General features: G+C 39.9%; 1 protein-coding gene across 8 annotated transcripts in view; it reads left to right on the forward strand.

The window, feature by feature from the left end:
• PCNX1 (pecanex 1) overlaps positions 1–19437 on the forward strand; it is a 224864-nt gene that overhangs the window by 28667 nt on the left and 176760 nt on the right. For 7 of the 8 annotated variants that reach the window (XM_077122886.1, XM_077122884.1, XM_077122889.1 and 4 more), the window contains exon 1: positions 11106–11289. The exons of the other annotated variant lie outside the window; for it this stretch is intronic. In XM_077122886.1, the coding sequence (XP_076979001.1) occupies positions 11137–11289 (153 nt within the window). In that variant the 5' untranslated portion in view covers positions 11106–11136. Of the gene's footprint in view, positions 1–11105; positions 11290–19437 lie in introns of those variants that run through there. 8 annotated transcript variants of the gene reach the window in all.

The raw sequence follows: 19437 nt of genomic DNA on the forward strand, positions 1-19437 counted from the left end.
TGTAGGTGTGAACCCATTTATAAATAGCACCTTTGAAGATGTTATTAGTTAAGGTGTGCCCTAAACTGAATCAGTCCAATATGGATGAAATTCTTATACAAAAGTAAATGGGACACAGGAAGAATCTAGAAGTCAACAGAACCTAGAGGAGAAAGGATAAGACATCACCATGTGCATTGTCATGTGACAGAAAAACAAAGAACCCCAAGGATTGCTGGCAGCCAAACCCAGAATGCCATGCCACTGACTTCAGGGAGAAAGTGTCACCTTACTGATGCCTCAGTTTTGGACTTCTAGCCTCAAAACTATGTGCCACAAATTCCCATTGTTTAAAACAACCCATGGGTTTTAGCAGCCAGAAAACGAATACAACATACATACACGTACACACACACACACACACATATATGCAAATACATACATATAAACACACATATATAAGCACATATATGTACTTTTCCCTTGTGTATGTATAAAATATCTCAGTAGAGGTCAGGAGGGCAACTGAGTGACTGGGGTCAATAGTAGAAGGAGAGGTTTCATTTTAAGCACCTTCTGTTCTTTGAATATTGAACTATGTGACACTATTACCTATTAAAAATAAAAAAAATAAAGTAGATTAAGAATAATCCAAAACAAATTAAAATATGTATATATATTTTATATATATAAAATGATTACCCATGTGTAGAGACCATTGGTGGTTGTCTGTCTGTCCAACATCTTTCCTTCCTATCTGTTTCTTAACATAATCCTGTTTTATTCAGGCATCTACCTCTCCCAACACATCTCCTGTGCCTCAGTGCATACCTGGGACTGAATCTTCTAAGAGTAATTGGTGTAGCAACCCAGGTTAAAGTCAATCTACGTGTGATGTTCCCCTGGACACAGGGTTTGGTGCAAGAATAAGCAGGTGACCAAAAGCATGCCAAAGGCTTCTGAAAAGAAGTTCTCTGCTCTTAGGTGAAGTTCACTCAAAGCCAAGGCATCCCTTTGTGAAACGAGGAGCTGCTATAGTCATTTTTCCCTCCATGAGAGAAGCATCCTAAGGACAATGTCAACATATAGGAGAGGCCATCTCAGAGTATTGCAGGGAAAAGATCCAGAGCTAGTAAATTAAGCTGCCATTGAAGCCTGCCCTACCTCCTGAACTTCCAGTTATATAAGCCAATAATTTTCTTTATTGTTTATGCAAGTTTGAATGGAATTTTTTATTACTTGAAGCTGTAGGCTAGTAACCCATGTCACACAGAAAAATATGTTTCCAAGAATTTAAGCAAAACACATGGATAAGTCAGGAGGAAAAAATGTCTCTTGAAGTTTCTCAGACTTAACATACTGCCAAGACACATGGCATGTGTTGACATAAAAAGTTTCCAAATCAAGTTCTGAACTCCAATTAGAATACGGTACAGAAGTAGTAGGGGGAAGGATAGAAGAAAAATATCAAATCTTAACAGTGACTTACCCATTGGGCCTAATGGGTAAGTTTTATTTCTCTTTTCTATATTTTCTCTGAAAAATGTGAATGTAGTACTTTTATTATGAAAGATTAATATTAGCCAAAAAAGGCCAATTGGAAGCATAATGGTGCAGAGGCTTGGATCAAATAAACTCCCAATAAGTTGCTGTCAAATTTTCAAAATACAAGTCTAAAGGTTACATAGGTAGGTAGGTAAGTAGATAGATAGAGAGATAGAGAGATAGATAGATAGATAACTTACAAAAGCTCTTCATAAATTAGAGATTAGGAAATTTAAGGATTCCTAGTATACTCAAGCTATTAGAAATGAGGGCTTTGACATGTTTCTTGAAGATGATTGTATAATTATATAGCTTTTGCAATGTGACTGTGTGGTTGTGAAAATCTTGTGTCTGATGCTCCTTTATCTATGGTATGGACAGATGAGTAAAATATATGATTAAAAATAAATAAATGGGGGAACAAATGTTAAAATAAAATTAGTAGATTGAAATGCTAGTGATCAATAAAAGGAAGTGGTAAGGGTATAGAAAAAAAATAGGGGAAGCAGAGGCTAAAATGTATTGGGTAGATGAAAGTATTGGCGGTCAATGAGACGGAGGGGTAAGGGATGTGGTATGTATAAGTTTTTTCTTTTTTCTTTTCATTTCTTTTTCTGGATTGATGCAAATGTTCTAAGAAATGATCATGGTGATGATATTGTGAGTTTTTGATTGTATACCAAGAATGGAATGATCATATGGTAAGAATGTTTGTGTTTGCATGTTGTTATGTTTAAAAACTTTTTTAAATTAAAAACAAAAACAAAAAACAAGCAAAAAAGAAATGAGGGCTTTGAAATAAACAAAACTAAAAGCTAATTTAGATTGCAATTGTAATATTTAAAGCAGAGCTCATTTTTTTCTGTTCTTCATAAATATTTTTGAGGTGCCACATTTCTAATCACCCCTCAAATGGAGTTTGTTTTAACTTTCCAATAATTCCCACAGGCTGAGGTTCACTACATGATTTAGGTTTGGAGGCTTCAGCATCTTCTGGATCAAAAAAAAGACTCCTTTAAGTGGGTGATAGGAGTAGAAGGAAGAAGATCTCATAAAGGAGACTTGTCTAGTGTGATCAGGGAACAAAGAAGAAGCGAGGAAGAGTGAGTGATGACCCAGAAGCAAAGAGATTAAATACGATAGGGACTGTGAAGTGCCTGTTGGACTTGGCAACTAGGAAATCGTTGGTAACTATCAAAAGCAATGAGAGTTATGCTCGAGGTAGGTGAAGAAACTTGGCTCTAAAGGGAAGAAGAAAAAAGGTGGAAGCTAGAGTAGACAGAAAGCTTAAAGACAAGAGTGCCTGTTTATAGGCTGAAGGAAAGTGCCAATAAAAGAGAAAGTTTGTGTCCCCAGAGGGACCACGTTAACAAATTAAGTATGGTGTGGAGACTGAAGGAGATAGTGTCCAGAGCACAGCTGAAGGATTTCTTTAGGCAGAAGGACATCTCTCCACTAACGAAGAAAAGAAAAGAAGGAAGGAAAGTTGAATGCATATGTATATAAATTTAGAAGTAGAAGGGCAGGAAATTGAGGGATTTCAGTCTGATATCCTCTATCTTCTTTGTGCTGTGAGTCTACGAGTGGTACAGTTTTCTTGAAAACACTGATGAGGCTTTAAAAGCCATTATGAGTAATGCAAGAAGTGTTGAGTAAGAACCAAAGAGTTGCAAGGAAAAGTTAAGGTAGCAGCTGAGTTTGGGACCTGGCAATTTAGTCTGCGTGCAGGGGCTTGAGAAAGCAGATCCATCAGCATTATGGTTTTAGCTAATGGCAAGGGTCAAAGGATAAGGAGTAGAAAAGCATTAGCCATGGAATGACTGGATTGCAAAACCGTGAGGTCTAAATTGGTTATGGAAGTGAAGAGAGAAGTGGTGGTGGGGCATCGAGCAAAAGAAAAGGAGGAAATAAAAAAAAAAACAAAACAGGAGCAGTCAAGGACAGTGGTTCTAAATACCTGTTTGCAGAAGAGTAGAGAGCTCATTAACAGTGCAGATCTGGGCCCCAGGTGAGAGATTTTGATTCAGTAAGTCTTGGGTAGAACCTATGAATCTGTATTATTTTTCCAATTTATTAATTTTAAAAAATGGGTAACATGAGCATGGTACAAAATTCAGAAAGTACTAAAAGATATGCAGTGAAAAGAGAGCCTTTCTCTCACCTGTGAAGCAGGCACTACTGCCATTTCTCAGGTGTCCTGTTAAAAACTATTCAATACGTAGATAAACACATAGATATATTTTCTTTATGCAAACAACAGCATATTATATATGATGTTCTACTCTTTTTTTTTCTTCACATAACCATATCTCTTAGAGATCAATTCTTATCAATTCATTAAAAGTTACCTCAATACTCTCCTGGGTGCTTGGAATTCTATCCTTTAATATCAAAATATGGAAAATAACGTGTATCTATGTCGTCTCTAATTCAGGGATTCCCAACACTGGGTGAATTTTTCAATACCCCATGTATAGATGTACTAGAACTTAGAAATCTATATTTTTAGTAGAAGATTGTGATTTAGGTGACTTATGGGCTACACATTAAGAAACACTTGATACAGGACTTAAGAGCAGAATGAATTAAAAGGATGGAAATATTGAGAAAAAGGGAGTGAGAAAATTGCAAGGATAAGGAGGTTTTACATTGCATCATGATCTCTACTGATTTATTTGAGAAATTTCATCCTGAATATATCATTCCCCTAGGATATGTATGCAAGAATATGCTATTTGTTCTTAATTGGAAAATGGTTATATATGTTAATGGTTTGAATCCAAGTGACAATAGGCAGGGCAAAAAAACTACAACAATACAAAACAAACAAAAAGTAGTAAGCAATACATTCTCGTGTGTTTCCTAGGGAAAGGTCTTAAGGAATGTTGGAATGCTCATTTTTGCCATTAGACAATCAAAACTAAATGCAATGCGTCCAGCAAAACTGCATTCTCCAAGATTCTTCAGTTTGGCTTGGACTCCTTGACTTGGGGTTAGGAATAATTTAGAAAGTAGCATAATCTAGATTGAAACAGATTTACTTGATTTCACAAAATGCTCTTTCCAATACTGGGTGCTGCCTCCCAACTAAGGAATGCTCCTGGTACTCCACATCGAAGGTACCAGACATCCAGCCTCCCAAGGTGACAACTCTTTTCTGCATTTCAGGGAAGTTGTTCTAGATGACATCAGGAGTTACTGACAGGAATGAGATTTCCAGAAAATCTCTCGGCTATGCTGGTTGACCCAATAGATCCTCCTGAATTATTAGAAAGTTAAACAAGCTCTTTAATCTGATGAAGCTAAACACATCAGATATCTAACTGACATAGAATAATCTTTTAATGTCAAAATATAGGAAATAATGTGTGTATATTGTTTCTAATTCGGGGATTCCCAATATTTGGGGAGTTTTGCAATTTCCCATATATTTTGCCTTTCCTTTTATTGCCCTGCCCCCAAAGTGTTTTGTGTATTTAAGAAAAGTGAATTGTGTTTTTGAGATACAATAGAAAAACACAAAACTATAGTGAAAATTACTGAACTAGTTAGTGTTAATTAAAATGTGTTTAAAAGTTGGCGGGCAACTGTGGCTCGGTGGCAGAATTCTCACCTCCCATGCCGGAGACCTGGGTTTGATTCCTGGAGCCTGTTCATGCTCCCAAAAAAAGTGTTTAAAAGCACCCATCATATGGAATTGACATTAAAAAAAAAAAAGAGCAGATTGAGTTGATATTACCTGAAAGATGGTTTCTAAAGGAGTGAATAAGAAAGCCTTTTTTCCAAAAACATATTTAGCTCCATATTCAGATATTGGTATTTTATAATTATATTATCTAAGATATAAGATCTGGGAAATTCCCCCAACCCTATAACATTTATTCTCCTGATGTGATATGAAGTGGTATATAGCAAATGTATAAAAAGAGAATCAGGGAGGAATTCTAGGGCACCTCGATTCTCTTCCAAATTCTTTTCACCTTTATTTAGCAATTTCTGAGGGTTCCCACTAGGATTTCTATTTCTTACCTTCCTTCATCTGATCTTCTAAGCTGGTGAAATGCCTTTGAATGTTGAAGAGTTAAAAATGAAAGCTAAAACGTTAAAATCTCCCACTGGAAAGTCATTGGTTTCTGTTTTGCTTTATTCAACTTAAATTGACTAAGTGTCAATTGATCTTCAGAACTTTTTGCTAGGCATGGTGGGATACACTGAGAAGTGCATTATCCTCAAGGAATGTAGAGTTGGAGGGATATAAGGTAACATAAAATTAAGTGTTAAATGACTGGAATATATGCATGATTCTTCTCAGAAAATAAATGAAGGAGAAAAAAATATGTGATGGGGTTGGAGTACTGAAAGTGGGTTTTAGTAGGCAGATGGAGGTATTAGGTAAGGCAAATGGTGTCAGTAAGAGGAGAGAGGCAGAAATTAAAGACAGGTGGGGTGCATGCTGATAATCACCAGTAAAGAGAGAAGCATTTGCTCTGGAGCGTAGTGGGGGCTAATTAGAGATAATAGTGATTCAAGTTGCAGGGTTCAGGGGGTGGGGTGCATGAATGTCAGGCTAAGGAGAGTGGCTTTAGTCTTGTAGGTAACAGAAGGGAATTGAAGGCTTCTGAGAAAGGGAGGAGCATGAGAAAAGTGGATTAGGGAGATCAATTTGCCGATGGAAGGTAGAATGAATTTGAAGACGGGAGACTGGTGGCAATAGGAGGCTGTTGGGATAATTTAAGTATAAATTGGCGAGGGTATCTATCAGGATGGCAATGTAAAGGAAGGTCAAGTGGGTGAAAGACTGAACTCGAAGAACCTTGAGAACTCTATTAGGAGGCCAGAGGAGGGTACCGAGGGAAGATAAATGAGGTCTTAAGTCTGTTGGGTGATTTGGAAAATGCTGGTTTCAGTGAGAGAATACAGAAGGGCTGGTCCAGGTGGAAGAGAGGTTTGGATTCCTGCTCCTCTTAGATTGGTGGCAGGATATCTAAAGTAGATAATTGCCAGAACAAAAACTGACCAGACCTGCAGTTTTTACAGCTCTGCTGCAAGATGGGCTTGGTGGGGGCTTATGAGGTTTTGTGCATTCAGCTTTGTCCCTGTCAGTCAGGAGAGAGCATCTGTTATTAGAGCATTTCCAGTCCTCAAGAGGCCCACAAGCTAGCCAAGAAGTACAATTTTAATAGGATTAGCTGAAAGATGAGCAAATGTCAAGTAATCGTTGGTAGTATGTCATGGCCGCCAACTTTGACATGCTAAGTGTAACATTATTAATAGCTTTTATGTACGGCTAAGAGAGCTAACACTTAGCAAATTAGACTCCTTAGCTTTTTCCTACTTTTACATATTTTGGGGCATGATAGAGTCTATGTTACTTTGGACAAACCATTTAACCTTTTTGTGTTTTGGCTTCCTCTTTATAACATGGGAAGCTTGTTATGGTAGCATTCATGAACATTTTGAAAGTTAGTGATGAAAAACATTGTGGGATCTGCATCCCCCTCTGTGACTGAGTCAGTCATTTGGAAAGGTCAGCCTTTTCGCTGAATTCCTTCAAAGGCTAACTCCCTCAATCAGTTAATTAGCATCTTTCTAAAATGTTCATGCCCACCCAGAACTGAAAGATGTGGTCTAATAATTGCATTTTTTTTTTTTTTTTTTTTTTTACCTTCTGGGCCTATCCTGCTAGCCCCTTTTGTCCAGTGGTTAGTTTCATATACCTCTTACTTCTAGGCTCTAGGATCAATTCCAGACATAGTGGAGGGGAATTAAAGTTCTATATTAATGCTCTGGGACCTCATTATAAGTCAACCACTAACTCAGTGTGAAATTAGGTCTCAGTTTTAGGTATTAGGGTCCAGCTTTGTTTCTACATTTCATTCTGTTCCTCATATTTGATCTTTGGATACTTATTTCCCTGAGCCCAAACCTTTTTGCCACAAATATCCAGTGTATCTGCACAAAGACCTGAATTCAACTTATCATCAGTTCCCCCTTAAGGAATGGGGTCTAGACCTAGCAGACAGCCGGCCTTACTATAAGCAACAAATTTCCCTATTAATGCCTGCCATGATTTCCCAATTTTTGCTTGCTCTTGGAACTTCCAGCTGTCCATTGGCTCACAAGCTTGCATTCTCTCTGTTGAACCATCCCGATGCCGGCTGTCTTCCTGGCCTGCTGCCGACTGCATATCTATCTATCTTCACGCTGCACATCCATCACGCCAGCCGGGTCTGCCTCCAACTCCATGGATGTATCCAGTCCTACTTTCGACTTCTTCCAGTCCACCTCACCCCTACTGCAATTAATACCTTTATATTCAAACTATAGCAGATATTTGCTAGTATGGAAACTATGCGGTGATGGAAGTTTACCTTTGTTTACATCTTTCTTTGTGTTGGAAAGCTTGGGATCACCTCCCAAACCTGCTTAAAGGACTTCCCTGTATCCTTTAGGAGAAACAGATGAAAACCTGACAATAGCATGTATCAATGACTAAGCCTCAAGGCCATTATTTTAATTGTAAAAGTGTATTATTTAGTATTAATTTTGCTTTTTGGCATATCAATATATTTAAAAGTATATTCTGGCCAGTTTTCATTTACTTCTTTCAATTTCAAGGTATCTCATTGGAACTCTGGCTTTGTGGCTATAAGAAAACAAATAAATCAAGGCTGGGCATGATGTTTCAAACTTTAAGGTACATTAGAATCCTCTGGAGGGCTTGTTAAAACAGAATGCCTGGTCCAATCCTGTGCCGGTTTGAAAGAATTTTGTGCCCCAGAAAAGTCATGTTTTAATCTTGATTCAATCTTGTTGGAGCAGCCATTTCTTTTAATCCTGATTCAATAGAAAATCGTATGAGAAGCTTTTGATTAGATTATCTTCACGTAGCTGTGACACACCAAAATTATGGGTATGAACCTTTGATTAGGTGGAGATGTGACTCTACCCATTCCAGGCAGGTCTTGATTAGTTTGCTGGAATCTTTTAAAAGAGGAAACATTTTGGAGACCAGGCTCAGAGCTGACACAAATGACAGAAGCCTCAGATCTGACAGAAACTACACAGCAGAGCTGACACAGATGTGGACACGTGGAAAACAGAGGCACAAATGTTTGGAGAGGCAGCAGGCGTCGCCATGAGATGTTAAGCAAGCCAGAATCTGGAGAGAGCCAAGGGAAGCCAAGACATGAAAGCCAGCCCCAGAGAAGCAAAGTGAGAAACTCCCACAAGGAATAGAGGCTGAAGGCAACAGAGCCCAGGAGGAAGGGACCAGCGGAGGCCAGCCACGTGACTTCCTAGCTGACAGAGGTGTTCCTGACCTGCTGGCCTTTCTTGAGTGAAGGTGCCTTAATTTGGTCACCTCAACTTCCTTAGAACTGTAAACTTGTAATTTATTAAACTCCCCTTTAAAAAAGCTGTTCCAGTTCCGGTGTATTGCATTCTGGCAGCTGGCAAACTAACACACACCTCAGTTTCTCTGGAGTGGTGCCTGAGAATTTGCATGTATAACAAGTTCTCAAGTGATGTGGATTCAGTTGGTCAAGAGATTACACTTTGAAAACTGGTCATAAACTTATATTGGCCACAGGTAAGTGGAAGCTGTTTGTGCTGGTTTGAAAGAATGTATGTACCCTAGAAAAGCCATGCTTTAATCCTGATCCCATTTTGTAAAGGCAGCTGTTTCTTCTAATCCCTATTCAGTACCATATGTTTGAAACCTTAATTGGATCATCTCCCTGGAGATGTGACTCAAGAGTGGTTGTTAAACTGGATTAGGTAGAGATGTATCCCCACCCATTCTAGGCGGGTCTTGATTACTTTACCGGAATCCTATAAAAGAGAAATTCAGAGAGAGAAGAAAAGAACGACAGAGCCATAAGAAAGTCACAACACAGAACGCTGTAGAACCATGAAGTAGAGTCCAACAGCCACTGACTTTTGGAGATAAAGACAGAAAAGGCCTCCGGGGGAGCTGGAGAAGAAGCTAACAGATGACGCTGTGTTTGCCATGTGCCCTTCCACCCCAGAGGAAACCCTGAACTTCATCAGCCTTCTTAAATCAAGGTATCTCTTCCTGGATGCCTTAGATTGGACATTTCTATAGACTTCCTTTAACTGGGATATTTCCATGGCCTAAAAACTGTTAACTTATTAAATTCTTTTTAAAAGCTGCCGAGTTTCTGGTATATTGAATTCTGGTAGGCAGCAAACTGGAACACCTGTCACTGACTAGATAAAGTAGAGAGTGCTCAGAAATGAACTTCCAAAGTCCAGTCCATGCGGTTATGATGACCAGTGGTTCCAGAGCTGTTCTCACTTATTACTTATCAGTTGGACACTTTTAGTCTCTTTGAGCTTGGATTTCTTCATCTATAAAATAAGGAGAGCCCTATCTGCCACCTTCACAGGCTTGTTGTGAAACTCAAATCAAATGTGTGTAAAAATGTTTGAAAAATTGTGAAGTGGTATAGCACTGGGTGGAATTATTTTTCATTTACTTTCTTAAAATGTCACCAGTTTTTTTTTCTTTCTCTCTTGTTGTCCTTATTAATTATAGCAACTTTAATCCAGGGTTATATAGAGTACTTCTATTGATATAATGAAATCAAACTTCAACAAACCAAATCAGGTAGTTATTTCTTAAAGTCCGTGTCCACCCCATACATTTATAGTTCTTGTAAATTCTATTAATTCATCTGCCTTCGGAAATATAACCCCAGTTCTGGATATGGCTATTTTTCTCACCCAAGGGCCTCCAGCCCACTCCAAAGGTCAACACAGTTTTTGCTCTAGTTGGGTGTGTTGGTGATTTTTCAACAGTATCATCAACTCTACCCAATTCTGTTGGGCCTTCAGTGAGTTATCTCAGACGTGAGCCTCAATTATTCCTAGGTCTCGTGTAAATACCATAAAATGCCACCCAGGATGCCTTCTTGAAGAAAAAAAGATCTGCGGGTTTCCGAGTCTGAAAGATTCTGTTACAGACTGGTCGGTGAACGCGTCCAGTTCGTTTACCGGGAGCGGAATGGGCTCTGACGTGGGATATCTCACTCGCTCAGCTTCCGACCCCAGCGTGGCGGGCCCGGGGACCGGGTCAGCGCGCGCTTTCCCCGGGCGCCGGCAGGAGGCGCCCGCGACGCCCGACGCGCTGCGCGCACCGGCGCGGGCGGAGGGAGAGGAGAGGCGGGGCTGGAGGGGGCGCGGCTTCCTCCCGGACTCTCCTCGGCGCCCGGCCTCCCTCTCCGACCGGCCTAGGGCTGGCGGCCGGCGGGGGTCGCGGCTGCGGCGGCGCTGGCGGGCCACGGGCGGCGCGGGCCTGGCTCCGGCTTTGGGTGTTAGGAGACAAGATGGCGGCGGCGCCCTGGAGGCCGGTCTCCTCCTCTTTTTCACTCTTCTCCTCCCCGCTGCTCGCCTCCTCCTCCTCGGTCTCCTCCTCCTCGTTCGCTGCCTCCTCCTCCTGCCGCAGCGCTAGCGACCGCCGAAGACCCGACCAGCTCTCCCCGAGCTCCGAAGGGGGATAGACGGGGCAGCTAAGCTCCGGCGACCGAGGCAGAGCTGGGGCCGGGGCGGGGACGGCGGCGGCGGCGGCGACGGCGGCGCCGGGTGGGGATGGGGTCGCAGACGCTGCAAATCCTCCGGCAGGGGGTGTGGGCCGCGCTCAGCGGGGGCTGGTACTACGACCCGCACCAGGCCACATTCGTGAACGCGCTGCACCTCTACCTGTGGCTCTTTCTGCTCGGCCTGCCCTTCACCCTCTACATGGTGAGTGTGGGGGCGGGGAGGAGAGTTGACTCCTACCCCCTCCTTGCTGGCAAAGAGGCGTCCGGTTTCCAGAGTCCCTGGCCTGGCGCTGGGGCTGGGGTTGCGCCCTCTTCCTCTTCCCGGTGCGCTCACCCACCATCCTGCGCCCCCGCCCCCTCGGGGACCGCATCCCCAATCGGTCTCATGCTCCCCTCCCCCACCCCTTACTCCCCAGTGCTCTCTTGGGCTTGTACTGTTTCAGTGATGAAATGAGAAACGAACCAAAAGTAACCCCCACCTCCAGTCCGCGTCCCCGCAACCCGTTTACTGAGAAATAGTAGCTTCCTTGGCTCCTTCTTTGGGGGTCCTTTACTTGTAGCCACTCCAGCCTTTGTACCCGTCTAGGTAAATCCCTACTGGGACGCCTTCCACTTAGTATTTTGTGGTAGGTGCCGAAAATTTTGCTCCCTAAAGGGACGCAGCATTTTTCCTTGGCACGCTTGCTTATTTGCGCTCAGTTACTCCAGCGCTTGGGCAACCCTTGGGCACTCCCTTCACCCGAGGCGGTTCTCACTCCTGGTCGCCCGGGAGAATCCTCCCTTCACCTCGCCTCTAATCCGCGTGTGGAGCCTTTGGATCTGGAGAAGGATGTGCGTCTCGTGTTTGGAACGTGTTGGTGGATCGCCCAGGTTCTTCGCTTTAGGTGGCGGTTGAAAACCTAGCGCTTAACCTTCCTGCCTCCCCAAATCATTATTTAGCTCACCACTAGTTCCCTTCTATTCGCTCCGTGGTCAGCGGCTGCTGTGTTTCCAGGCCAGCTTTCGGGGGGGAGGGAGCCGGGAAGATACGCGGGAATCTGGCTGACATTTCTGCAGATTTGTTTGGGTTGATTCAAGGCCTTTTACTGATAAGAAAAAGGAAAGTACTGCCTGTTGCTGAATTCAGTACACTCCGCTTTTCTGAATAGTCTATGTTTTTTTAAGTTACATTTTCACCGAAACTTGTAAGCACTTTTTTAAAATCACACCAGGTTAGGGTGGGGCTTTAGGGAAATAATGTGGAGAGAGGTGATACTTAAGCTTCAGTTAAATTTTTAACGTTACCGGAAGGGAGGAAGGGATGGTAACCCACACCCCCCCCTTTTTTTTTAAAGAAGAATTCCTTTGAATATATATTTGCTAACTTTGTTATTCTTCATGGATTTGGAGTAAGGTTGGTGGGTTGGAAAATCTGGGAATATGACTGTAAGAGGTGCCAAAGGGAAGGACACCAAATTCTACCCTAAGTGAAGCTCAGTTTCACTGATTGGGAAAAAGTGCCTTCTTGGAGAAGATGTGCTCAATTTCACATTTTCAGAAATTTCCAATTTTCATTGACATTGTTTTGAAGGGACGTACTGTTTGAGGGTAAAAAGAGAAAATAGTTTTAAAAAATGCTGATGGCTTATGGCTTATTTTTTTAGGGTACTTGTTCGGTCTTGTTCCATTGTGAAAATGTATGGTGAAGTGTTAGAATTTTCAACTAATTGTGGCCTAGGGAGTTTTATTTGCACTACTCTGCCTTCCAGGGGTATGACATTATTAATGAACAGGTTAATTACTTTGGGTGTAAGAATACTCAGGCTGTCACAGAGCTTTCATAACAGATTTCTCTTATAGCCAGGAGAATTGTAAATGTAAAACTGAAACAGATTCTTTAGATGTAAGGATTAGTCCTTGTGGCATTAGAAGATTTCTCTGTTAGAGATCATGGTTAAGTCTCTGTAATTAACAAGCATTACTGAAGGAAATTTAGAGTAAATGGAAACTAATACATTGAATTTACCTGCTTTGTTTTGGGGAATGGACAGACTCTGGGACTCTAACCAGGGCCTCTGGCATGGCAGGCGAGAATTTACCGGCTTTATTTTGAGAGTTCAGTTAAATTCTGTTCTCAAATGAGTATTTGAGTGCCTCCTATACTCATTTGCTGGGTTCTGGGAAAAAAGAATTTCTTCTCTTTCTCATCTCAGTTACTGGAGCCCCACTGGTCCCCAACCTTAGAGCTCTCTTAACTCCTCTCTTCCTTTCTTTCTACATCCAGTCTATCAGCAAATCCTTTGAATTCTACCTTAAAACCTAACTAGACTCCAGCTGCTTCTCATTGTTATCATCATCATCACCACCTTCATACCTTCCTTGGTTCCATGTCACCATTTTCTCTCCTGAATTATTGTAGTATTCTAAACCAGTCTCTCTGCTTCTGTTCTTTACTATCCATCCTCCAAACAGAAGTGGGGAGTGAGCCTTTTAAAACATAAGCCAGAGCATGTCACTCTTCTGTACCCAGAGCCTGCCCTCCCATGCAACTCTGTTCCCTACATGGTACACTCCCCTTCTTGCCATTCTCCCACACAACAAAAATGTTTCTGTCTCAGTGCATTTGCATTTGCTCTGCTCCTCTAGATATCTGTGTGGGTCGACTTATTTCAGGTTTCTCTTATATGTTATACAAGGCCTTTGCTGATAATTCTATATAAAATAGCAACTTTCCCAGCTTCTACAGTATTTTTAGTCCTACCCATCCCAACCCCCCACCTGAAAGTGTGAGATGAGGTTTTAGGCCAAATGTGTGGTAATTTGTTACTTAATATACTCCACTAACTGGTATGGGCATCACAACTTAAGAGATTTCCAAGAACTCCTGCCCCAAGGGTAGCCACAGCACCAACTTATAAGGTTACCGCTTTCCCTTATTTTCTTTAGCAATTAGCTGTGCATTTACAAAAGTCTTTTTAATTTTTTCCCCAGTGTTTCTTTTTTTAGTTAATTATTTTTTAGTTTTTACATTCCCCCTTCCCCCCTCCCCAATCCTCTTCGCCCCCCACCCCTGTCTAATCTACTTTCTATCTCTGTGAATTTGCTATTAGTAGTCATCTCTTAAAAGTGATTTTATATGACTTTTGTTCTTTTATGTTTTGCTTGTTGCACTGAGCAAAATGTTTTCAAGTTTATTCCCTGTAGTAGCATGTCTCATAACTTTGCTTTTTCTTATGGTCCAATAATAATCTGTTGTGTGTATATGCTACATTCTGTTTCTCCATTCATTTGTTGGTGGGCACTTAGGTTGTTGCCAGTTTTGACTGTTGTGAATAATACTGCTATGAACATTGGTGTACAAGTATCTGTTTGCCACATGTTTTTACTCTTTGGGATATTTACCTGAAACTACCTCTTTTTTAAATTGCACAAGACACTACTTGGTGCATTTTACTTGTTTAATGTCTCTCTTAAAGCCCTAGAATATAAGCTCTTTCTAAAAGGGCAGTGCTTTTATTTTGTTCACTGCTGAATTGAGGATCCAGACAATGCCAACTACATAGTAAGTACTCAGGTGTTAAATGATGATTAGAAATGAACAAGTTGAAGCTTTCTTGAGAACTTCAAGAACTTGAAGTCTAACCTGGTAATAATGAAAATTGCAAATATTAGAACTAATATTTATCTAGTAATAGGTACTAGAATGTCCTGAGCTTATAGTCAGGGAATTGATCCTAATATAGAGGGAGTCAGCAAGGAGGATTTGTAAATATTTCAGAAAACAATCTAGTGGTACTGTATTGGGTTAGATACCTTGAAGTATTTACTCAAAGTGAAGCAAAATCCAACATTGTGTTGAAATAAAATCTCAGCCAACCATAGATTATTACTTGTATGATCTTCCAATAACTACAAGTGATAATGATTGTTTGTGTGTATATAGATTCTTTATCCCAGACTCTGTGTCCTCATTTTACTGATGAGGGTACCTGAGGTTTAGGAGTCAGTGACTTGTTTTGTGACCATATAGGAGAACTGGGATTTACCCAGAACTTTTTGTAGCCAAAGCCACTGTATGGGCTGCCTCTTTTTTTCTTTTTTCTTTTTTTTAAGGAGCTTTAGTCAATGAAGGGGTTGAATGTTGAATCAGGAACTCTTGGGACTATTTCAGTAAGATTCAAAACTTTTGCTATTATTAGCTTTTGTGGATGCTCAAGAGGTGGAGTTTATGGTTTCCCAGGAATCCAATTATAAGGCTTTTAAGAAGTGAAAATCAAGAAGCAATTTTTCCTTCTTAGCTATCATTGTCCATTCTGTTTCCTTTATGGCATTCACCCCATTTTATCTTGTTATAATTATTTTTGTACATGACATGTCACAGATGGTGAGCCTTGTGGGGGTGGGCAGCATTTTCATGTGGTAGAAAGCAGGCTGGAATCTGTGTTGTCTTGATTTTTGAGTCTTAGCTCTCTTACTGATTTTGGGCAAGACTCTGTTTTTCTGAACCTTGATTTATTTATTTGTGAGATATTTCATGGGTATTTTATACTTATGAAATAGAAGATATTATTCACCTAGAGTGGGCTTTGGTAAATGTTATTTGAAAGAATGGCTAATTAGAATAATGTTTCTTCTGTGAAGTAATGTGACTGGAGGAGATTGGACGGTTCTGGATTTATTAAGTCAAGTCGTTATATCAATATATTGCTCAGCAGATTGTTTTTTCTTTTTTTTTTTTTTATACGTGGGCAGGCACCGGGAATCGAACCCGGGTCCTCGGGCATGGCAGGCAAGCACTCTTACCTGCTGAGCCACCCGTGGCCCGCCCAGCAGATTGTTTTTTTCTGTAAAGAATTATATCCCTCGGGGATAAAATATAACATTAAAATCTATTTACATAAGTGGTTCTTCAACTCTGGTGAACATCAGAGTCACTTGAACATGTTGAAAATGTGCCAGTGCCCATTCTTGGTTCAATAGATCTGGTGTGTGGCCCATTAAACTGTATTTTATGAATACTCCAAGTTAGTTTAAGGAATTTGATCAATATGCCCTAAATTCCCAGTCCCTCACTTACTCACATATCATCTTGGCTGTCTTATAGGCATCTGAAAAGTATTATGTCTGAAGTCACTGTTGATTGCCTACGAACACCCCACCAACCACCACTACCGCTCAAACTTCTTCTCACTTATGCCACCATGTTGTATCTAATTGCTCAAACTATTTCCTTCCTCGTTGCCTTATAAAAAATCTTACTATTTACTCTGTTAAAAATCTCAAACCTCCCTCCCCTCTTCCTAGTCCATGCCATTTTTTGTCTGCACTGCTCCCTTAGCCTCTGTATTTGTCTTCTGTTTCTATTCTTGTTCCTTTACAGCTTTTTTCATGTAGTAAAAGTTAAAAATCTGTTTATGTTACTCCCCTTTTTACTATCCTTCAATGATTTTCTTTTGCACTTAGAATAAAAGCTATATCCTTATCCAGGCCTTACCAAAGTCAAATTCTAGCCCTTATCTACACTTTGTATAGTTTTCTCATTGTGCTGTAGTCACATTGGCCTTCTTTCTGATGCTTGAACCTACTGAGTTTATTCCTTCTCTGGGTCTTTGTACATACTGTGTCTTCTGATGGGGTACTGTTACCTTTTTGCTTTGCAAGACTGGTTGATGATTTTTCTTTAGGCCCAGGCTTAAATGTCATCTTCTCAGAGAGACCCGACATAATAACCCTAAACATTTGTCATTTCATCCTGTAAATTTTTTTGGTAACAACTTATCATAAACATATTTATATATTTGTTTACTTGTTGACAGTCTCTTACGTTTGTTTACTTGTTAGCTGTCTCTAACATGCCCTTCCTCCTCCATTTACTTGTAAGTTTCATAAAGGACCATGTCTGATTTATTCAGCAGTGTGTATCTAGTGTCCACTCTTGTCCTTGGCTCATATTAAACTCTGAATAAATACTTGTTAAATCAATATTTAATTGTTTATGACCTTTCTTTAGACTTACCAACTTAATTAGGATGAAGGGAGAACTGTAGGGTGTATTATATGGTGGGGTCACCTCTTCTCTGGGGTAAGATTCAGTGACCATGTGAAAGACAAATAGAGACTTACTGAAAAATTTAATACAGACTGACTTGAAAAACTCAGTTTTTTTTGTATATACAACTATGTGCAGTTATTCACATTTATTATGTATGTGCAGTTATGTAATATGTGCAGTTATATTACTCTGTGGAGAGAGCATATTCAGAAATTAAATTATTTCAATAAAATTTCTGAAGCTTTCAACTTTTCCTTCCTGGTTACCTTCATTATCATTAATAGATGGTTTTTCTGATATACAGAAGGATAAATCCTTTATTGGTGAAGATTTTTTTGAGGCCTTCAAGTTATTTTCTTTCTCCAAGATGTAAAAATATTTTACGGATCAATATAAATAAGATTTAGTTAAGATGACTAAAATAATACTTTTCATATTTTAAAGTATATCTTTCTGACAAAGTTTTAATTAAACCAGAAGAGTTACCATTAAAAAAATTAATGGTCAAACATATGATCATTTGGTGGAGTTATTTTCTTTGTATCTTAGGAAAAGTTTTATGAATAGTTGGTCTATATCCTATGTCTTTTCTTACCAGCATTTTCAGTATTATGAAAATTATGGAAATGAACACAGTTATTTCCATAATTAGCTATGGCCCATATATAGCTCACCTCTCTCTGTTATTTCCCCTATAATAGATTAAGGTTGTACTGTCCAAAGATCATTTACCAATGAAGTTTCTAAGAAAGCAGCCATATTTGTTGACTTATAAAAAGTTTGTGAATCTGCAAAAATGGCAATTGATTCCTGTAATGTTTTTTTGTGTCTTCTGTTAGATACAGATGGGATGTTTTCTGTCATTTGAAAAATAATTCCAAGTCAAACTTTTCTCTTTCTTTTCCAGGCTTTGAATAGACAGATTTAACCAGATAGTTTGCTTTCTCTAGCTGACTTTACTGAAATTTAGAATTGCCTATTGTTTTATTATGAGAATTTTCAGACATATAGTAAAGTTGAAATAACTGCACACACCACTTGAATTCTGTATTTTCTTCTGTATTTGTTTTATTACATATCTCTATCTATGCATTTCTTTATTTATCCATCTGTTTTTAGGGAGACTCATGTCAAAGTAAGGTTACAAACATCATCACCAATCGCCCAGAAACACTTCAGCATGTGTGTCATTAACTAGAGTTCTAAAAGGTACAAATCTCAAATGAAACCTTCAGTGAGTTTTTTGTTTGTTTGTTTTGACTTTTATTTTTTTAAATATTTTTATTGATAAATAACATACAACACAAACATTCCATACATGGTGTACAGTCGTGGCTCACAATATCATCACATAGTTGTATGTTCATCGCCATGATCATTTTGTAGAACATTTGCATCACTCCAGAAGAAGAAGAAAACAGAAGAAATTCATACATACCATACCCCTTACCCATCCCTCTCATTGACCACTAGTATTTCCATCTACCCAATATATTTTAACCTTTGTTCCCCATTTTTTCTTATCTCTCAATTATCACTAGTATTTCAGTCTACTCAATTTGTTTTAACAATTGTTCCGCCTATTATTTATTTATTTTTAATCCATATTTTTTACTCATCTGTCTAGACCGTAGATAAAAGGAGCATCAGAAACAAGGTTTTTGCAATCATGTAGTCACATTGCAAAAGCTATATCATTATACATTCATCTTCAAGAAACATGGCTACTGAAATACAGCTCTGCAGTTTCAAGCATTTCCCTCTAGCCTCTCTAATACACCTTAAACTAAAAAGGGGATATCTATATAATGTGTTAGAATAACCTCCAGGATAACCTCTCAACTCTGTTTGAAATCTGTCAGCCACTGACACTTTAGTTTGTCTCATTTCTCTCTTCCCCCTTTCGTCGAGAAGGTTTTCTCAATCCCTTGATGCTGAGTCCCAGCTCATTGTAGGATTTCTGTCCCATGTTGCCAGGGAGATTTACACCCCTGGTAGTCATGTCCCACGTAGAGAGAGGAAAGGCAGTGAGTTTGCTTGCTGTGTTGGTTGAGAGAAAGATGGCCACATCTGAGCAACCGAAGAGGTTCTCTGGGGGTGACTCTTAGGCCTAATTTTAAGTAGGCTTAGCCTATCCTTTGCAGGGATAAGTTTTCATATGAACAAACCCCAAGATTGAGGGCTCGGCCTATTGATTTGCTTGTCTCCACAGCTTGCGAGAATATCAGCCATTCTCCACTTGGGGAAGTAGAATTTCCCCCCTTTCCTGCCATTCCCCCTTATTCACTGTTCACATCAGTCTGGGATTTATCAGGGCAT

The sequence above is a fragment of the Tamandua tetradactyla genome, chromosome 12 (genome assembly GCF_023851605.1).
Source record: "Tamandua tetradactyla isolate mTamTet1 chromosome 12, mTamTet1.pri, whole genome shotgun sequence".
In the NCBI taxonomy this organism is placed as follows: Eukaryota; Metazoa; Chordata; class Mammalia; order Pilosa; family Myrmecophagidae; genus Tamandua; species Tamandua tetradactyla.